The 19,619-nt window shown below is 46.0% G+C and overlaps 4 protein-coding genes across 5 annotated transcripts in view; 3 read left to right on the top strand and 1 right to left on the bottom strand.

Annotated features, from left to right (window-relative positions):
- LOC131239849 (uncharacterized) overlaps positions 1–1,312 on the bottom strand; it is a 37,165-nt gene extending 35,853 nt beyond the window's left edge. For both annotated transcript variants that reach the window (XM_058237733.1, XM_058237734.1), the window contains exon 1: positions 912–1,312. In XM_058237733.1, coding sequence (XP_058093716.1) covers positions 912–1,297 — 386 coding nt within the window. In that variant the 5' untranslated portion in view covers positions 1,298–1,312. The remainder of the gene's footprint in view (positions 1–911) is intronic.
- A 9,866-nt stretch (positions 1,313–11,178) lies between these two features.
- On the top strand, positions 11,179–11,979 carry LOC131238870 (uncharacterized). Its single transcript, XM_058236461.1, has one exon. It carries the CDS (start codon positions 11,179–11,181, stop codon positions 11,977–11,979), a length of 801 nt encoding a protein of 266 aa, XP_058092444.1.
- Positions 11,980–12,024: 45 nt separating this feature from the next.
- LOC131238869 (uncharacterized) lies at positions 12,025–12,522 on the top strand. The gene has a single exon (XM_058236460.1). It carries the CDS (start codon positions 12,025–12,027, stop codon positions 12,520–12,522), a length of 498 nt encoding a protein of 165 aa, XP_058092443.1.
- A 29-nt stretch (positions 12,523–12,551) lies between these two features.
- Positions 12,552–13,196, top strand: LOC131238868 (uncharacterized). Its single transcript, XM_058236459.1, has 2 exons — positions 12,552–12,702; positions 12,784–13,196. The coding sequence occupies exons 1-2, from the start codon at positions 12,552–12,554 to the stop codon at positions 13,194–13,196; spliced, it is 564 nt and encodes a 187-aa protein (XP_058092442.1).
- Positions 13,197–19,619: the final 6,423 nt, after the last annotated feature.

The raw sequence follows: 19,619 nt of genomic DNA, 5'->3' as shown, positions 1-19,619 counted from the left end.
AATACTAATATTATTTCTCATTTTTAATTTTCTCTTGCGTGGGAAGAAGAAGGCGATCTCTTCTCCTCCAGCAGCTACATTACCTAATTTATTTAATATTTAAATATCAACTGAGTCAAACCTGAGTCTACGAGTCAACCCAACCCAGCCATACAGCTAGTCAAGTCATTTCAAGTTTTAGAGATTCTAAACAACCTATGGATTTGCACACTGAACTCCAAATATTAGTAAAATCTTATGTTTTCACTCCTTCCAATCACAAGTAGAATGTCTAAAATTATATGAAACTAATTGTAGGCCCATCTATAGTGTGATGATACTTTCTTAATTATTTGAAAAAGTGGATTTAGGTTAAAGGTATGTTTTTTTAATTCTTCTTAGTTTATGGTTGTGCCCTTGATGTGGAACATCCATCATGTGGGCCCACCTCCGATGTGGGACCAGTCTTGGATATGGGCCACTCATCATTAGGTTGACCATTGATGTGGACTGTCCATCATGTGGGGCGCACCTTGATGTGGATCTTCCATCATGTTGGGCCCACCATTATTAATTGCCCATCATGTGAAGAACACCTTTGGTGTGGGTTGCCCATCATGTGGGCCCCACCTTCAATGTGGTGGACCCATTTTGTGGTGATCATTAGCTTGTTGCACTGAGGACATGCAACCTTAGCAAGATTGCATATGGCTGCGACCATTTTACATTTGTATTTTTATAAAGTGAATATGAATATAAATATACTCTCTCATGTTTTAGAGAGAACAAGCGGCTTTATATCCTCTCAATATAGATGAACAACTAACTCGTGGTTCCACTGAATTGAATGGGTGCATGCATCAAGCTAATGTTCATGTAATCCTCTCAAGCAATGGCACCTAGTCACATGAAACACGGTCTACCAAACGTACCTCCTCGCTGATCTTGACAGCGGGTCACGCCGCTCAATGAACGCCAATGAAGCGCTCGCTTTTGCTGCAGCGAACCTAGGGGAACCAACGAGCCGAGAAGGTGATTCATGCCGACCGGGAGACATAGCAACCATGCGTTTGGCTTCTTCAAGCCACTCCTGAGTTAGTTTACTACTGGTGCCACTCCTCGGCCCCTCGTAATAATCATCTTCTCCTTCCTCTTCTTCTTCTTCGTTCAAATGTCCACCTGTCAAGTTATAAGTTCTTGTAGGGTCCACGGGCACGCTCCCGAAGAACCAATCATTCATGAAGTCCGTAAGATCTGGAGCGGGCTCTACGCGGCTCGGCGGCTGCGGTCGCTTGTTCTCGGCAGGTTTCTTCTGCATGGTTTTAGCGGCCTTGTTTTCCTAAAACAGGTAGAAAATATAGAAATAAGCAAGGGTGGCAATGGGTCTGGCCGGCCTGCGGAAATTACGAGGTGAGCTTGGGCCAAGCTCAATGGGGAGTGGGTTGTCAGGTTAAAAATCTGACCTTAAATTGGTCAGGCATGGATTGAGTCCTATCCAACCAGACCCAATCCAACCCTACCCACCCATATAAGTTATCAATGTGTTGGGCCAGATGACCTGAGCCAAACCCAAAACAAAAATAGAGAAGAAAAGCGTGTCCCATGATCCATTGTCACCCCTTATAAGGAGATGTGGTTTTGGTTGCATTTTTATTTAATTAAAGTAATTAGGAATGAGGAACAGACCTTTGATGAATCCCGGTTGAATCTCCTGTCCATTGAAGTATTGGCAAGTGAAGGCGGAGTAGATGATGGCTTTGGAGAAATGAGAGAGAGAGAGAGAGTAGTAAGTGATGGATTGATTGATATATAATGCAAGTGAGAAGTGCAATGTGGCCGGCTTTTCGGTCGCGTCTTATTGCTTATATCTTCATCGACCAAAACAAGCAAGGAAGCGGCATTCTCTAAATTACCAGATAAACATCAATTAAGAAATCATTATTAGCTTATTCCTTTATTAGTTCTGGATGAAAAGGATACCCATCGTAGCAGCCTACTTGCATCCTGGCCTTAGAGAGGCCAAATACCCCCAACCTCTAAAGTAGTTTGGTGAAGAAGGGCCACGCAACGAAAACGTCTAAATTTGTCTTTGTTAGGAGGATAATTCTGCTTTGGACGCGGATTTCCTGCGGAAGCCTTTAGCAGGAAGTTCCTGCGCTGGGAACCAAGGTGGGGCCACCCTGATGTTTGTATGGAATCCACTCTGTCCATCCGTTTTGTGAGCTCATTTTATGCTAGGAGCGAAAATTGATCAGGATCCACGACCCAAGTGGGCCGTACTAAATGAAAAGGTGGTTAGAAAAATTCCTACCATTGAAACCTCCCTGGGTTCTATAGTAATGTTTACATGCCATCCATACCGTTAATAACGTCATTCCTACCGGGATGAGCCGAAAAAACAAATATTAGCATGATTTAAAACTTCTATGACCCACAAATATTTCAACTGTCTAAATTCAATTCTCACATTTTCGGCCCACTTGAGGATTGGGTATGGTTCATTTTTGGCCTCATGTCCTTAAATAAACTCAAAAGACTTATGGCAGAGAGGATTTCTCAAAATCATCAGTGGGCCCTACCTGGATTCCCAGCACAGGAACATCCTGGAAGGACGTGGATTTCCTGCGGAAGCCTTTAGCAGGAAGTTCCTGTGCTGAGAACTAGGTGGGCCACCGTGATGTTTGTATAGAATCCACTATGTCCATCCGTTTTGTGAGCTCATTTTAAGCTATGAGACCAAAATTGATCAGGATCTGCAACCTAAGTGGGCCGTACTAAATGAAAAGGTGGTTAGGGAAATTCCTACCGTTGAAATCTCCTTGGGTTCTACAGTGATGTTTACATGCCATCCATACTGTTAATAACGTCATTCGTACTGGGATGAACTGAAAAAACAAATATTAGAATGATTCAAAACTACTGTAACCCACAAATATTTCAACTGTCGAAATTCAATTCTCACATTTTCAGCTCACTTGAGGATTGGGTACGGTTCTTTTTTAGCCTCATGTCTTGAAATGAACTCAAAAAAGTATGAACAGAGAAGATTTCTCAAAATCATCACAATGGGCCCCACCTGGTTCCGAGCGCAGGAATTCGCAGGAAATCCGCGTCCCCGGAGAATCTTGTGGTTGTACGAAATTGGTGTGCTATGGGCGGGCGCGGATTAGATACTGACAAGGTCAGTATCCAAATCGCTACTGAAGTGACGTGACCAAGCTCTGTAGGCCCGCTATGATACATGGGTTATACTCGTACCGTCTATCAATTTCGAGAGATCGTTTTATGGCATAATAAAATAATGAGATAGATATAAAGTTCAATTGGACCTCACCATAGAAAACAGTAGAAGCAGTGACATCTACTGTTCAAAACTTCTTAGGGGCCACAAAAGTTTCCGATCAAGCTTATATTTTTGTTTTCACTTCATCTATCTCTATGTTAATTTATGAATAGGTTGGATCTAAAAAATACATCATGGTCAGCCCTATAAATGTTTCAACGGTGGGTTGATTGATCCCACGGTTTTCTATGGTGGGTCCACTTGAACTTTAGATCTATATCATTCTTCTCTAATGACATAAAACATCTGTACAAATGGTTTGATGGTATGGATACAACACATGCATCATGGTGAGGTCCACCTAGCTTGGTGACGTCACTCCAGTAGCCATTAGGCTACTGACATTGTCAGTATTTAATCCGCGCCCGCTATGTGCCGGCCACCTGAGCGGACTCCATAGGGCCCACCATAGTTTCTGTGTTATATACACTGTATATCCGTTTCTCAACGCATTCTACTGGGCCACGCCAATAGTGTTAGAGTCTTAAGTCCGTTGTTATACATCGATGTACATCATTCTCCACGGCCTGAGCTTTTAGAGCAAGTCCCAACTCCCTTGATATGCATTGATAAGTCAGTTTCTGACTGCTTGAGTTTCTATGGCATTTCTCTTGGTATACATTGATACATTATTCTCTTACTGCTTGAGCTTTTTGAGCATATCTCTTGATATATATTGGTACATCATTCTCTTGCGGTTGTATTCTTAGTTTTCCCACAAGATCCTTGGAAAATAAGTTTTACCTCATGCCTGGGATATGTAGCATATTAGTCAAGATCACATTTTTACCCGATGTAAACACCAGCTTCATGGTTTATTTGCCCTCGACCTTCGATTGGACTTTATTATCCATTTGGATTTCTTAACCATTGTTCATATCTGCATAGGTTTTGAAGGCTAACCTGTCATAGCAAATATGGACTATGGCAACCATATCGTACCACCAACCAGAGACTTTCTCTTGTATCATGTTAACCTCGATGATCATGACAACTATTTTATCCTCAACTGCGCTTGCTTCTTTTTTCGATTTATGAAATCAGCATAGTCAATCATAATGCCTGGTTTTTACACAGACAAGGCAAGGGCATTTGAACTTTCCGTTCTTTTTATGTAATTTATTGAATTTCTCTTTATTAGGTTTAAGGGAATCATCATTCTCAAGATTCTTATTTTGTGTCTTTTCTACTGCTTGTAACTTAGACAAATAATTTTCATTTTCGGCTTTCTTATCACGGTTGCGAGATTCTTCTCTAATTCTCAAATATTTTTGAATTTGTTCTAGTGTGTAGTTATCGATCTTATGCAATAACTTCTTTATTTAGTCTTTCCAAATCGATGGAAATTTTATGATATATAGCCCCAACTTAGAATGATTCAGGGAGATCAATTTTAAGTACCTCAAATTTGTTTACAATTAGTTGTAATTCGTGAATTTGAGGCAACATCAGTTTATTATCTACCATATTAAAATCGAAGTACCTGACAATTAAGAATTTGTTAGTACCTTCTTCGGCCTTCTATTTGAACTATAGGGCAGTCCAAATTTCTTTTGCAGATATAGTTTGCGTGCACAGATCGTACAATCAGTCAAATAGCATATTCAGAATGTGTCCACAACACAACAGTTTATCTTCAACTTGTTTGTTGCATACAACAACTTGTTCGGTTATATCCTCATCAATTGCCTCAGATAGTGGCTGAAGATTAGGATCCAAGATATAGTGAATCTTTAATGTCGTTAGTAAAAACTTTATCTTCTCTTATCACCTTATAAAATTGGTTCTGTCGAACCAATTGAAACAAATTAGATCCTAGTTTATCAGTTTGATGGAGGATACGCCTTCAGTTTCTATTACAATAACAGTTTAAGATTGTTAAGAATTTGATAATCTTAAATTTATATATATATATATATATATATATATATATATATATATATATATATAATTACTGTAAAACAAATGAAACTGAAAAATAATAGTATTAAGGAAAGGCTAAAGCATGTGTGATCACGTTGTCCTTAAAGCACTACTTGCTTCTTCTCAAAGTAATTAAGACTGCTAACAGGTTGTAAGCAAATAGCTTCCAAGATATGACGAGCCTGTGTGTGGTTCTGTATTAAGCAAAAACTACTAGTGGAACTTTGTAAACACAGTTTTACTAGCAGATGAAAATTAAAAGGAAAAAAATTTTAAATTAGAGAGAGAGAGAGAGAGAAAAGAAGTTTAGCTTTGCTGGATTAGACAACTACACTTGTCTGGTTCTTGTGAACTTGCTAGATTAAACCACTACACTGGTCTGGTTCTTGCTGGCTTAGACCACTACACTGGTCTAGTTCTCGTGGACTTGCTAGCTTAGGTTCGTATTGAACCCGTTGGCTTGATCAAAGAACAATTGGAGCTTTACTCGTTCATATGAGAGAATGAGTCGAATGGTTTTTTATGTTGAAATGAACCAACCAAACTTGGTTTATATAGGCAAGGGTGGCTGAACATTTTGGTCTAAGGTCATTATTGCAATGGACCGCTTCTAACTGTTAGTGAGAAACTAGCCGTTATTTGGCAGTTTTTTATTGTTTCACATGTGGGAGACTACCTGCATGCTAGTCCCCACCTCTTACAGGTCCTCCGAATATCGTGTGGATTTCGCTTGTTGCTTCATTGTCGTTTATGTTGCCTTGTTGCTCATCCTTCTTGTTCGATCGCTCATCTCTCCTCCGTGGATGTACCCTCACATATGTCAGCCATGAATGAGGGACTTGATCTCTTCCTTGAGATCAAAACAGTTGGCAGTGGTGGTCACGATGAAAGTGACAATACTTCCTTTTATCCCTTTTATCGGCATCAGCTTTTATCCTGCTCAGCCATTTAAGGATTCTTTTGTCGCGAACTTTCATAAGGACTTGCTCGAGAGTTGTGTTCAGCAGAGTGTAGGAGTGGAATCTCCTCTCCAGTCGTCAGTTCGAGTGTTGACCTCTGCTCGGGTCGTCATCCCTTCTCTTCTTGCTGTTGACAATGGGTGGCTCCTCCTCCTTGTGTCTCATGTCCTTAACTGAGCTGCTGGCACTCCGAGTAGCTTTTCGTGAGCTAAAGAGCTCCTCTGCATTAGAGTACTTTTGCGCTTGGTTAAGGAGATCGACCAATGTGGTCGGAGGGTTCTTGCCGATTGAGAAGAAGAATCTCCCTTCCCAAAGACCAGATATCATGGCGGCTAAGGCTATCTAGTTTGAATACCCCTATACCTGCACCGCTTCCTTGTTGAAATGAATAATGTAGTCTTTTAGTAGCTCGTCTTCTCTCTAGGTGATCGTGAGGAGGTGGGTCGTTGTCTTCATTCTATCCTTTCCTCTAATAAATGTGTGATAAAGGTCTTACTGAGCTGTGCGAAAGAGCTAATGGACCTCAACTTCAGCTGCCTGTACAACTTTCATGTTGCCCTTGACAAGGTCAGGGAGAATGCTCGACACATCACCATAATAGTCACACCATGTAATTCCATCCACGCTCTATAGGACTCCAGATGTTCGACCGAATCTCCGATTCCAGAGTAAGGAGTAATCTGTGAGATTTAGAATCTTGGCAGAACTGGAGACCCCATAATGTCGTCGGTAAACAGTGGCTCTGTTTCCTCCAACATGTCCTCAACTGAGGTTGGGACGTGGACACGGTATGCTTGTCGGATGTCGCCGATTTGTCCTCGTATCACCTTAAGCTCAGCCTCCCAAGAGACCTCATTTTTTGTCATCACCTCAGGAGCCTTCCCACACCTTCTATTCTCCAGCGTGTGGCATAAGTCAGAGTCGGTGAGCATGGTAGTTCCCACGGTGTGGGCGAGCACATGGCTATGTTGCCCCAGTTGTTGCTTAGCTCCATGTGAGTCAACAGGTGCTTGAGGAGGTCGAGAGAGCTCGGTTGCCGCGGGTGCTTCCCCTCTATGGTCGGGAGGTGGATTATGCCTTTTCAATATTTGTATTATATTGTTTATATTGCGGGTTAAAGCTTCAACTTGATTTTCCAAGGAAGGTTAAGGCTTCGACTTGATTTTCCAAGGAAATAAGCCAACCTCCTTGATTGCGGGACCTTTGTGTGAGCACCGCAAGAGAAAACTCGTTTTAATGTTGCGAAGGTTAATCCTAAGGATCTACGGAGTGCTCTTCTGGTGCGAGGGTTTGCGAGATAATGGCGGCTAAGGCTCTCTTTCTACCTTCTGCCATTGTAGATTAGATGGAGAAATGACAGGCAAGTTTGAAATGGCTTGATTGTCGCTTCCCATAGACGGTGTCAAACTGTTGATGCTGAGATCCGGTCATCTTTGTTATATCGTCGTGTATCTGCAAAACCAGATAACAATGGAGACCCTTCGATGCCAAAGTTAGAATAGGCACTCTGGGTCTAGTCAAATTAGGGTAGATGTATGTGTTGGTGCACAAAAAAAATATATACAAGGTTCATAAGGTGTTTTCCAAGAAGGACTATTGCGCGCCCATTCCCTACCAATTTCCCACCTGTTCCGCGGTAGACTTCCTAGCCTGGATACCCTGTTGCACTGGTCTAGTTCCCAGCCTGCAAGTCTATTGCGTGGGTACAATCTCCCAAACCGGATCCCTGTTACGCGGTCACCTACTTAAACTGCCTTGGTTGATTACGCACATCTCTCCTGGTTGGAAGCACTGCTACGCGAACAGCTCTCCAACTCACCTTACCTGTTGCGCGCCCTTGTCATAGTGCAAGATCCCATCTTGTGTGAACCCTCTCTCTCCCTGAATCTCATGTTGCGTGTCCTGGACTGGATCCTTGTTGCACGACCTCTCTCCTAGCTATATTAGTTGTTGTGCGCCCAGCTCTTCATCCCGTAAGACCTGTTGTGCAGAAGTGGGTGTCACACGTGCGTGAGGGTTATAAATAGCACCCTCTTCTCCTCATTTGAGGTGGTTAGAAGAATTTACAGTAGAGAGAGAAGGGTTTGAAGTGGAGAAAGAATAGAGAGTGGAGAAAGCCCATCCATGCAACTAATTGGCCCCCGCAACAGTCTGGAAGAAAAAGAAAGAAGAAAGAGAAAGAGGAAAGGAGAGAAGTATTCTGGGAAGAAGAAGAGTGAAGATAGATGAGTTGCGCGTGACCACGCAACAAAGAGTTGTTGCACGGGTCCACGCAATACAGAAAATATGGGAAGTCATGTTGCGTACCACGCGACAAAGTGTTGAGTAAGGTGGGTCCGATGGCACAAGATTCAAGGCTTCACATGTGTGAAGGCCTATAAATACCCCAGTACCTCCTTATTTGATGGAGGCAAGAGATCAGAGCCCCCGAAGGAAGACCTTTGAGTACCCTTGTCAGGTACTTAAAGAAGAGGAAGGAAGAAGGATCAAAGAGAAGATGACTTGAAGCCTGTTGCACTGGACCGTGCAACACAAGTTTGTTGTGCCGACTCACGCAACAAGACTGTGTTGCCCGCAAGTAATGTATATAGCATACATGCTGTTGGATTTTCTAAGCTTTCTATGATCTTTTTTCTTAGAATGTAGTGGTCATTTTAGAAATGCTACTATTCTAAACAAGTTAAAAGAGAGAACAAAAGATGTTCAAATCCGCACAACACTTCTCTCGCTGAGATGAATATATCATAAGCCGAAGTGCTACCAAAATTGCTACTAAATTGATTATCCTTTCTTTCATTATATATATTTAATGTACTTTGTTTCAGAATCAAGGGAAACATGAGGATGTAAACGAACTCAGAATGAATAAGATACTTTATGATGAGTGTTCTCTCATTCTTTCTTTGTTATTTTTTAATGATAATTCCCCTGTCAAAACACTTTTGTTTCTTGTCGAACAGTATGTACCTTCTATTGTACGTGGGGTTCTCTTTTATAGTCCTTTGGCACTGATCATGTATATGGCAATGAATCAGCCAAACAGTCGCGTATCATGTAAGGAATCGTCTCCGAGGTGTTAGGCATTATCCTTGACATGGTTCTCGGCGAAGATCTCAGGGAATTAATCTTCCTTGTACACGAAGGAGATCGGGATCGACAGCCGATGCTGACCTCTAAGTCGGGTCGGCCAAGGTCCTGCAAACTAAGCTAAACTGTTGATTGTGGTCGAGGCCTAACTTTGAGGTCGGGTCGGTACTCAGAGTTGTTCGCTTGTTGCGACAGTAAGGCTTAGGTAGTTGCTTGTGGTTGATGCCCGAGCTGGTCTTGGAGGTTGTGCTCAGTAGTTTATACCAAGCTTTTACCCAATCTCCTTTTCCAAGCTACCCATCTTCTGTTTTCTATCTCATTTAAGTTGCCTCGTCAGTTTAATTTTACCCATAACAAGTACTCCTTTGTTTCACTAAGCAAATATTAATATACTTAACACCCTACTTATTAAGACAAATTTTTATGTTCTCCTCTTGATTAGGGGCTATTATCAAAGGCAACAGTTCAAGTCTTTCACAAATATTGTTATGGGGAAATCTATACAAGGATAATCAAGGTCAGCCTGAGCTACATGAATTGGATAACAAGGCCTCGGAAAGAGGATACTACGTCAAGTAGGGGCCGACCCCTAAGTCACGACTCGGAATTACAATCCTGATTGGCCGACCCAAACTTTCGTCCTCATCCGAAGAAAGATGACTGAGCCAAGCCTTGGTCCTCGTCCTTAGCTCTATTAAGTGAACCCCGACCTTAGTGATTTATTGACGGACTCAGACTGCTAGTACTCAGCCTTATGTCTGCACGATCTGAGGCCGAGTCAGAGTATGAATACGTCGCATGCCGAGGCTGAGGCCGAGCCCGGGTAAGGGTACTTCGTATGCTGAGCCTGGAGATCAACTCAGATGTAGACGTGATCAAAGATCTTGCCCAAGGATACACACCTTTAAGACACGATACGCCATACGATCCAAAGATTGCGGATAATATCTCCATGATCACGATATCTCGCTGATTGAGTGAATCATGCTGAGATTAACGGACGTGAATCGTCCGACCAACAGGTATAAATACCAGGGGACCCCATTGATACATGTACGCAATATCTCGCACCCTCTCTCTACATTCGACTTAGACCTAGATTCCCTAGCCTAACTTAGACATAAGAGGGTCCCCAGACTGAGCCAGGGTCTCCTTTGCTTACCCTTTTGCATAGGACCAGGGCCCGTCGAAGGTTCGCTACATTGAGTGGAGGGTGGTCTAGATTTTGGCCTCAACATTTTTTGGCGTCGTCTGTGGGATATGCAAACAAAAAGCTAGAAGGTTTTACTGGAAATGGCGATAGAAAGAAAAAGGCGATAGCAGTGGAGCCCGAACCTAGCGGGCAACACCAGTCTTCTTCACTTCTGCACACCGAGTTAGCTCCGATAGGGCCGTCCCAATGGACTCAAAGTCGAGGAGGGAAATGCAAGGCACTGCAAAGTCCAAATGTTGAAGGACGAAATCAGCCGAATGAAGGCACAATAGAATCAGCAACCACCACTCAACTTGGTGGAAGCCACCCCAACGCCCGAAGGACGACCGTAGCAAGTCAGTTCTCGGGCCAGAGGTTCCCAATCGCAATCCGCACGAGCTCCCGACCCTGCACACAATGCAGTGCCCCAGGAACGATTCGCCCGAATCCTAGAACCCCCTCAGGAGGCCAAACAGTCCTACGTGTCTGCCACTATGGCTCTAGCCAACACCGACCTCCGCCATCGGCTGGAGAGGGGTTGACAGGGCAGAGCATCTGAGGTGGCGAGTGCCTCCCAAGAGACAGTAAATGAGAATCAGAATCCTTTGGAAGCACAGTTTAAGGAACTCCGTGACCAGTTTAAGGCGTTTCAGAGGAACTAGTAATCTACATCCATCCCAACTGCAGTATAGACGATGATGGAAGAGTCCAAGCCTCCCTTCACCTTAGAAATCATGGATGAGGTGATGCCGTCGAGGTTCAGGATGCCTCCCGTCATCCAATTCTCTGGATCCGGAGACCCCTCAGAACATGTGGAGTCATATCGTTCGTGGATGCAGATCCAGTCGGCCACAGATGTCATGATGTGTCGAGCCTTCTCCATAACCCTCTCCGGATATCCTCGGAGTTGGTATCAACAACTTAAACCAAAATTGATCGGTTCCTTCGCAGAGCTCAGCGGATTGTTCCTTACCCAGTTCATCTCTGGTAAGAAGAGTCGAAAGCTTACTACCCATCTATTTACCCTTAAGCAAGGGAACAAGGAGCCACTGAAAGATTACATTGCCCGCTTCAATGAGGAGGCGTTATTAGTGGAGGATTATAATGACAAAATTACACTCTCGGCCATGTTCAGCAGACTCAAAGAAGGGAAGTTCACTTTTTCAATCGGGAAGAATCCGCTGACCACCTTGGCCAAACTCATCAGCAGGGCTCATAAATATACTAAGGTCGAGGAATTCTCCAACTCTCGTATGAATATACAAGTTGTTGAACAGTCTTCTAAGGAGAAGCGACTAAGGAACGAAGAGCCTCAATCATCCAGCAAGAGGCCTGACGATCATGCCACCTGCGATTGCCGACCCAGCAGGAAGCTTGAGAGCAAATTTTGTTCCTACACTCCCCTCAATACATCTCTTGAGCAGATCCTACTGGACATCAGGGGCCAGAAACTCCTAAACTGGTCGGTTTGCATGAAGATCGACTCCAAGAACTGAGACAAGCGTAAGTACTGCTAGTTTCATCGTGACCACGGTCACAATATGAGTGACTATGTGGATCTCAAGGATGAGATCGAGACCCTTATCCATAGGGGTCATCTGCAACAATACACCAAGGAAGAGAAGACAGCTCGGAAAGAAGAACGACCGAACAAAGCTGCGGAAGAACCTGCCAAGATCTGCACTATCTATGGCAGCTCTTCCAGTGGAGGCAACTTGAATAGGGCCCGTAAGGCCCACACTCGGAGTTCAGACCCCAAGCACTACATCCATCTGGCCGAGAGGCCTAGGAAAGAACTCCTAGTAAGACCCTCTAACTTGACTTTCACAGAGGATGACGCGCATGGAATCCAGCATCCGCACGACGATGCCCTCGTGATGACTATGACCATAGCTAACCACAAAGTTTATCGTATCCTAGTTGACACTGGAAGCTGTGCCGATGTCATCTATTCTGAAGCATTCGAGAAGATGGGGATTGAAAGGTCACGCCTCATACCCATAAAAACCCTCTTTATGGATTTGCCGGAGATAAAGTGATCTCCGAGGGAGCCATCGCTCTTCCTGTAATGGCAGGAGAAGGACAGCATCAAGTAACACTTCTCGTGGACTTTCTCGTTGTCAATGTGCCATCAGTGCACAATGTCATTCTGGGCCGACCTTCCCTTAACGCGACAAGGACGGTTGTGTCCATATACCATCTGATGATGAAGTTTCCAGGTAAAGGTGGGGTTGGATACCTTTAAGGGGACCAGTGTGAAGCTCAGGAATGCTATGTGATAACTGTGAGAAAAGGGTCAGTGAAGCATGCCCTCACCATCAACGTCCTCGATACCACAGAAGATCCCCCTGAGAACTTAGAGACCATCCCGTTTGAGGAAGCTAACCTAAGCAAAACTGTTCTGCTCGAGTCTTTGCTGAATTCTGAGCAAAGATCTCAGTTGTCGATGTTCCTACAACAACACAGGGACGTCTTCGCGTGGTTGCACGAGAATATGCCGAGCATCTCTCCCGATGTCATGGTCCATAGACTGAACGTAGATCTGGATCCCAAACCAGTGAAACAAAAGAGGAGAGTGTTCAATGCTGAGAGGTACGTAACTATAGCCGATGAAGTCTCCAAGCTCCTCAGTGTCGGCTTCATCGAAGAAATACATTACCCAGACTGGATCATCAACGTGGTCCTGGTGAAGAAATCAAGCGGGAAGTGGTAGGTCTGTGTAGATTACTTGGACCTGAACAAAGCCTGTCCTAAGGATAGCTTCCCTCTACCACGGATCGATCAGCTGGTGGACAGCATGGCTGGGCACGAACGACTCTCCTTCCTAGATGCCTATTCCGGGTACAATCAGATCCCGATGCATTCCCCAGATAGGCAGAAGACTACCTTTATCACCGACAAAGGCCTCTAATGTTACCGTGTCATGCCTTTTGGCCTAAAGAACGCTGGGGCGACATACCAAAGATTGGTGAATCAGATGTTTGCCAAGTAGATAGGTAAGACAATGGAAGTTTACATTGATGACATGCTCATCAAGAGCGTCATAGCATCCGACCACCTTAAAGACCTCGGGGTGACATTTTCAATCCTCCGAGTGTACCGCATGAAGCTAAACTCGGCCAAGTGTGTCTTTGGGGTTGGTTCAGGCAAGTTCCTTGGGTTTCAGGTTAACTAGAGAGGTATCGAGGCAAATCCTGAGAAGATAAAAGCACTGCTCGATATGAGATCGCCTCGAACAACGAAGGAGATCCAATGTCTGACTGGCTGAGTAGCAGCGCTCGGTCGATTCATCTCTAGAGCAACAGACAAATGTCTCCCTTTTTTCCAGCAATTAAAAGGTCACAAGAAAGCAGAGTGGACCTCGGAATGCGAGTAAGCGTTCCAACAGCTAAAGCAATACCTAGGTTCGCCTCTCTTGCTGTCGAAACCAGAAGAGGGCGAGCCCCAACTCTTGTACCTAGCAGTCTCTGCCTCGACCGTCAGTTTTGCACTCATCAGGGAAGTAGGAGGCAAGCAGTATCCCGTTTACTATGTAAGCAAAGCAATGGTACCTGCCAAGACCAGGTACCCAAGCATGAAGAAACTGACGCATAGTTTGGTATTCTCAGAACGGAGGCTGCGCCCATACTTCCAAGCGCACACTATCATCATCCTGACCGACTCCCCCCTCAGGCAAGTCCTTCAGAAACTAGATATCTTTGGACGACTAATGAAATGGGCGATAGAACTCAGGGAGTTCAATATCCAATATTGTCCGAGAACTGTAATCAAGGGTTAGGCTGTGGCTGACTTCATAGCCGAGTTTACCATCCCGAATACCGATACTGAAGCAGAAGCAGCTCTCACAACCCCACCCATTCCTTCGCCTACCAAGGATATGGAGCTGGAACAGAAGTGGGTCCTTCAACAGATCGTCCAATGTCAAGTGAGCTAGGGCGGGAATCGTCCTGGTCGCACTCGACTCCATGACTATTCAGTATGCCATCAGGCTCTGTTTCAGAGCCTCCAATAATAAAGCAAAGCACGAGGCCCTGTTGGCGGGACTCAGACTGACGGCCAGTCTGGGGTTCAGTCCCTTGAAGTGCGATGTGATTCCCAACTTGTGGTGATCCATATCTCCACCGAGTATGAAGCCAAGGAAACAAGGATGGTGGCCTATCTGGCCGAGGCTAGGAAATTGATAGAAAAATTCTGGAGTTGCATCATTAGCCAGATTCCGAGGGCAGAGAATTCTTGGGCCGACACCCTCGTACGGTTAGCCTCGGCCATGGAAGGAAAGATTTCTCGGATCATTCCCATAGAATTCATGGAAAGCCCGAGCATCGACTGAATAGATCAGGAAGTAGTCAACCCGGTGGAAACTACCCCAAGTTGGATGGACTTGATCTATAACTACCTTGTGTCTGGTGAGGTCCCTCAGGATAAATTGGAGGCTCAACGCCTAAAGATCAGAGCTGCCCGATATATTGTCTTGGATGAGGAACTAAATGGGGCACTCACAGGCCTACCTCAGATGCCTCCGACCAGAGGAAGCAGACTATGTGATACATGAGATTCATGAGGGCATTTGCAAAAATTACTCGGGTGGTCAAGCCTTGGCACTGAAGATACTCCGTAAAGGGTACTTTTGGCCAACCATTCGAGAAGACTCGAAAGATTATGTTCGAAGGTGCAACAAGTGTCAGAGGTTTGCGGTAATACCGAGGTAGCCCATAGAAGAAATGACCCCCATGATTGGGCCCTGACCGTTCACTCAGTGGGGGATTGACATCATTGGACCTCTTCTCATAGGGAAAGGACATGTGAAGTTTACTATTGTGGTAGTCGATTACTTTAATAAATGGGCTGAGGCCGAGCCCGTAGCCAAGATCACCAAACAGAAAGTGATTGGCTTCGTCTGGAAGAATATCATCTGTCGGTTCAGAATCTTGCTCACCATCGTTTCTGACAACAGCAAGCGGTTCGACAATGATAAGTTCAGAGGCATGTACAGGGGGCTCGGCATCTCGAAAGCCTATTCCTTGCCTTGGCATCTTGAACGCTTATTCCCCACCTCGGCATACGCAGTCCAACGGACAGGTGGAGGCCGTGAACAAAGTCATCAAGCACCATCTTAAGACAAAGTTAGAAAAAGCGAAAGGTAACTGGCTAGAAGAGCTCTTATTCGTCCTTTAGGCCTATAGGACTATAGCCCAGTCGTCTACTGGGGAGACCCCCTTTTCGTTGTCTTATGGCTCGGAGGCAATCGTCCCATTTGAGATCAGCCTCCCAATGGCTAGGGTCAGAAACTTCCAGGAAGATCAGAACGCAGAGCAGATCGCAGCAAGCCTCGACTTGCTCGAAGAAGCTAGGGATATCTCCTGACTCCGAGTTGTTGTTAGGCATCATCAAGTGGCACGATTCTACAATTCAAGGGTCAAGACAAGGTGGTTCTGACGAGGGGACTTGGTCCTCCGTCGCGTCTTTCAAAATACGGCAGAACCGGGGGCTAGGACACTCGGGCCCAACTGGGAGGGGCCTTACCATGTGGTCAGATCGACCCAGTCAGGCTCCTATCATTTGGAAGACCTCGAGGGACATCAACTCCCCCATCCCTGGAATGTTGAGCACTTGAAGATCTACTATTCGTAAAAATCTACAGGCCGCTGAAGGCCCTTAATAAATGTACTGCTCGAAGCTACTAGCCTCTTAAGGCCTCTAATAAAAGTTCTTTTTCTACATCGTCTACTTGCACAATTCATCTTGGATTATCTACAAACGGAAGAAATTACCTCTCGCAAGCAGAGGCTAACTTAACGGACCGATCCCTTCAAGAAAGGGTTGGGACATTAAACCCATGAAAATCTACATAGGGATCCCCTCATAGGCAGGGAAAAAGCCCGGAGATGACCCAATACCTTGAAAAGGGGGTTGGCTTTTCATGCAACGACAAATCGACGAAAACGACTGAGCACGCCATTCGTGCGCGGGGGGGGGGCGGGTTGGCCCCTTAGGTGTCGGTCCTTAAATATTAACATCTAAAAATCATCACAACAATCAACACATGCGAACAAGCCATTTTCCAAGTAATCATCATTGATCAAAAAATTATCCATCCACATTGTAAAAAAAAAAAGAGTACAAGTTTCATTCCCTTCGAGTAGAGGGACGAGCTACCGAGTTAGGGGGCTAAGCGTCAGGAGCGGCTTCGGCGATAGGGGGACGTTCTCAGGCTCGTTTGTCGAGACCCGGTCATCACTATCAGGCTCACCAGCCGTAGCCGGTTCAGCATTCACGGCATTGTCTGTCATAAGAGCATCGAGGTCAAGGGTCAAATGAATCCTTGTAAGCATCGAAGCCTATGTCATAGCCGAAGTAATACAATTTGTCTAGCTCCTTGGCACTCTCAACTGAATCCTTGTATTCAGCTAAGGAAGTGGCAGCCTGCGAGGCCACTCGAGCCTCGAGCTCATCCCGTAGTGCTACCCAGTTTGCAGATGTCGTAGCCTCAAGGACAATGCGTTGCTGGGCCAACTAGTCTGCAGCCATCCGCTGCTCCATCTCGAGTCTGCCCTTCGCATCCTTGAGCCACGACTCGGCCTCCGCTATCCTGAATTTCAAGTCCTTTTTAGCCTGCGCAGACGCCTGATTTCGGGGTCGACAATGTCCAAGCGAGCCCGGAGTTGGTTGACCTCGTCCTGGAGCGCAAGTTCCCTTGCTTTACCCTCTGCAGCCGCCTTTTTCAGTTCCTCTCGCTCCGTGGCTGAAGCCTCCAGCTTTTTCTCGAGCTCTGCCCTCCGTGCCTCTTGCTCTCCCTTCTCCACCACAAATTTATCCCGCTCTGCTTCTTGTTCTGCCTTCTTGACCATAAAATTGGGCTGCTCTGCCTCGAGCCGTTCCATCTCCTTCAACCTCTCCTTCACCTCCACAATCATCGACAGCGATTAGTAGCAGACTACTGCATAATCATTTAGGAAGCTGACGTAGCCTCACGAGAGCATTTCGACTATCTTCGACTCTGGGACATACTTGGCCACCCATGGGTTCAGCAAAGCCATGTGATAACCATGAGACAGAATTTCTAGAGCTGGCTTAGAAGTTCCTCCAACCTCACTGGCCGCGGAAGCTTGAGCAGCAGCCTCGGGTGTGGTGGCATACCCGACAAGAGCAAGGGCTTCATGTCGGCCGGCTAAGAACTCAGCCTCAATGGCAACTTTGGGGGCTACGAATTGTGCAGAGGTAGCCGTATCAGGAGTCTCTCCTACTACCTCTCTCTAAGACCCGCGACCGCCGAAGGTGAAGCCTCAAGGGCTTGGTGCTCTGCAGAAGGCGACGAGATGGTGATAGGCTCGACTCCGACAGGGGCTTCAGGAGCTCGTGCCTCAGGAGCAGGGGTCAGCACAATGGCAAGAGTGACCTCGGGAGGGACCGCGGTATGTACGGCTTCGGTTGGGGCCATGATGGGTGCGACTTCGGCTGGATTCATGGCTGCAGCTGGAACATCCTCGGCCTTAAAGGTCTTCCTCTTCTTCCTCGTCACTTTTATCCTTGGCCGGAGGAAAGGACGACATCCATCGGAGGGCGTGGTGGCTTCCTCCTCTTTGAACCGCCTGCTTCCATTCCTGCTCAAAATAGGAAATTAGATCAAGTAAGAATTACCAAATAGCTAAATGTCAACAAATCAACTTCCAAAGTTCCATACCCTGCTTACCCAGAGCAAAAAGGGTGGGGCGAATTCTACAAAAGCCAGAAGACACCAAATTCTCCTGACTGATGAGGTCGAACCAGGTGCGCAGGTCCGTGGGGAGCACTTGGACTCGGTTAACCTGCCGCTTTTGAAGGACAGAGAGGTCTGGGGGCCCCCTTTAGCTGAGCTGCAAACAGAAGTAAAGAATGAGTTTAGGCATAAAAGGATGAATCGAGCATGCAGTGCGACTAAAAGAAGTGCCTGACCTAGATTGACAAATCTGATAGGGACTCGGACCCGCAGTCTATCCAATTCAGAGGCAGGGGCCTCCCATTCTCTCGAGGCCCAGAACCACTTTCCCTTCCAGTCCTTATTGGAAGAAGGAAGTTGGTTTACCAGACCCGGGAGGCATGGAGGCTTAACCAAGAATACCACCAGGCCTTATCCGAATTATCGAATTTGGCCATGTACAAAAATAGAAACTCATCTGGCGTCAGCCTCTGGTTCCCCACCCGATGCCAGAGGACAAAAGTGGAGGCGAGGATCCTCCAGGAGTTTGGGACCAGCTGCCCCGGTGCAATTCTCAGCTGCGCTGTCAGTTTACGCAAGAGATGATGGATGGGGATTTGAAGCATGCATTGGAGGGCACAGATGAAGATAGCAATCTCCCCCTCAGCTAGAGATCTCGCTTGGTCTATGGGGCAGGGGCTCGGATGTGAATTGAGTCAGGAATTTGATGGTCTTCACGGATTTGGGCCATCTAGGACTCGACCAAAATCAAGCCCCCAGGGACTAGTAGTTTCTACCTGCCTCCCTTGGGACCTACTTTCGATCGCCCTGCGGGATCTCTGAGGGCCCTCTTTAGCCCCTTGCCTCCACTCTTAGCCCTCTGACTTGCAGTTCTTTGGGTCGGGACTGGAGTGTAAAGGGGTATGACCTCGAGAGGGCCTTCAAATTCTCCGGGCCCCGAGGCAGTAGTCTCTGGCTCGGACTCTGAACCAGCTCCGCGTAAATAGCAGTGGCGCGCGATCCTGAGTTGTACCCTGTATTTTAGAGTCGGTTCGACCCGAGACTTGTACCCTAGCGACCGCACCATCGCTGCGGTTCCGATGCCGCGTCTCGCACACCGAGGTGATACCCAGGCCAGAAGATGTGGGCCCGCGTTCAGTTCGAGGAAAACACCGCGCTGTTGCAAAACCCAAGAGAACATCACATCAAATCCCATCAATCAATTGCACATCACCTCACATGTCAAAGTACAACCCCATCCCCAAGCAACCCCCAAAGTCAAACTCTCTCTTACACAAAGTACACCCACCACATCACTCACCCATCTCTCTCTTTCAACCTCTCTCTCTCATTTCTCTCTCATTTTTTTCCTCCTAAGCAACCCACGTTCATGGCTCTCCATGGGAGAAGCTTTGTGTGGCCCACTTCTATCTCCCATCTCCACCATCCAAGTTTGATCCC

The sequence above is a fragment of the Magnolia sinica genome, chromosome 3, assembly GCF_029962835.1.
Source record: "Magnolia sinica isolate HGM2019 chromosome 3, MsV1, whole genome shotgun sequence".
Classification (NCBI taxonomy): Eukaryota; Viridiplantae; Streptophyta; class Magnoliopsida; order Magnoliales; family Magnoliaceae; genus Magnolia; species Magnolia sinica.
This window is presented reverse-complemented; position numbering and strand designations above follow the sequence as displayed.

Excerpts from the sequence above, each read along its gene's own strand:
- LOC131238868 (XM_058236459.1), top strand. The coding sequence starts at position 12,552 with ATGGCAGGAGAAGGACAGCATCAAGTAACACTTCTCGTGGACTTTCTC. Across the intron at positions 12,703-12,783 it reads TCTGATGATGAAGTTTCCAG|TGAAGCATGCCCTCACCATC; the intron begins GTAAAGGTGGGG and ends GAAAAGGGTCAG.
- LOC131238869 (XM_058236460.1), top strand. The coding sequence starts at position 12,025 with ATGAGTGACTATGTGGATCTCAAGGATGAGATCGAGACCCTTATCCAT.
- LOC131238870 (XM_058236461.1), top strand. The coding sequence starts at position 11,179 with ATGATGGAAGAGTCCAAGCCTCCCTTCACCTTAGAAATCATGGATGAG.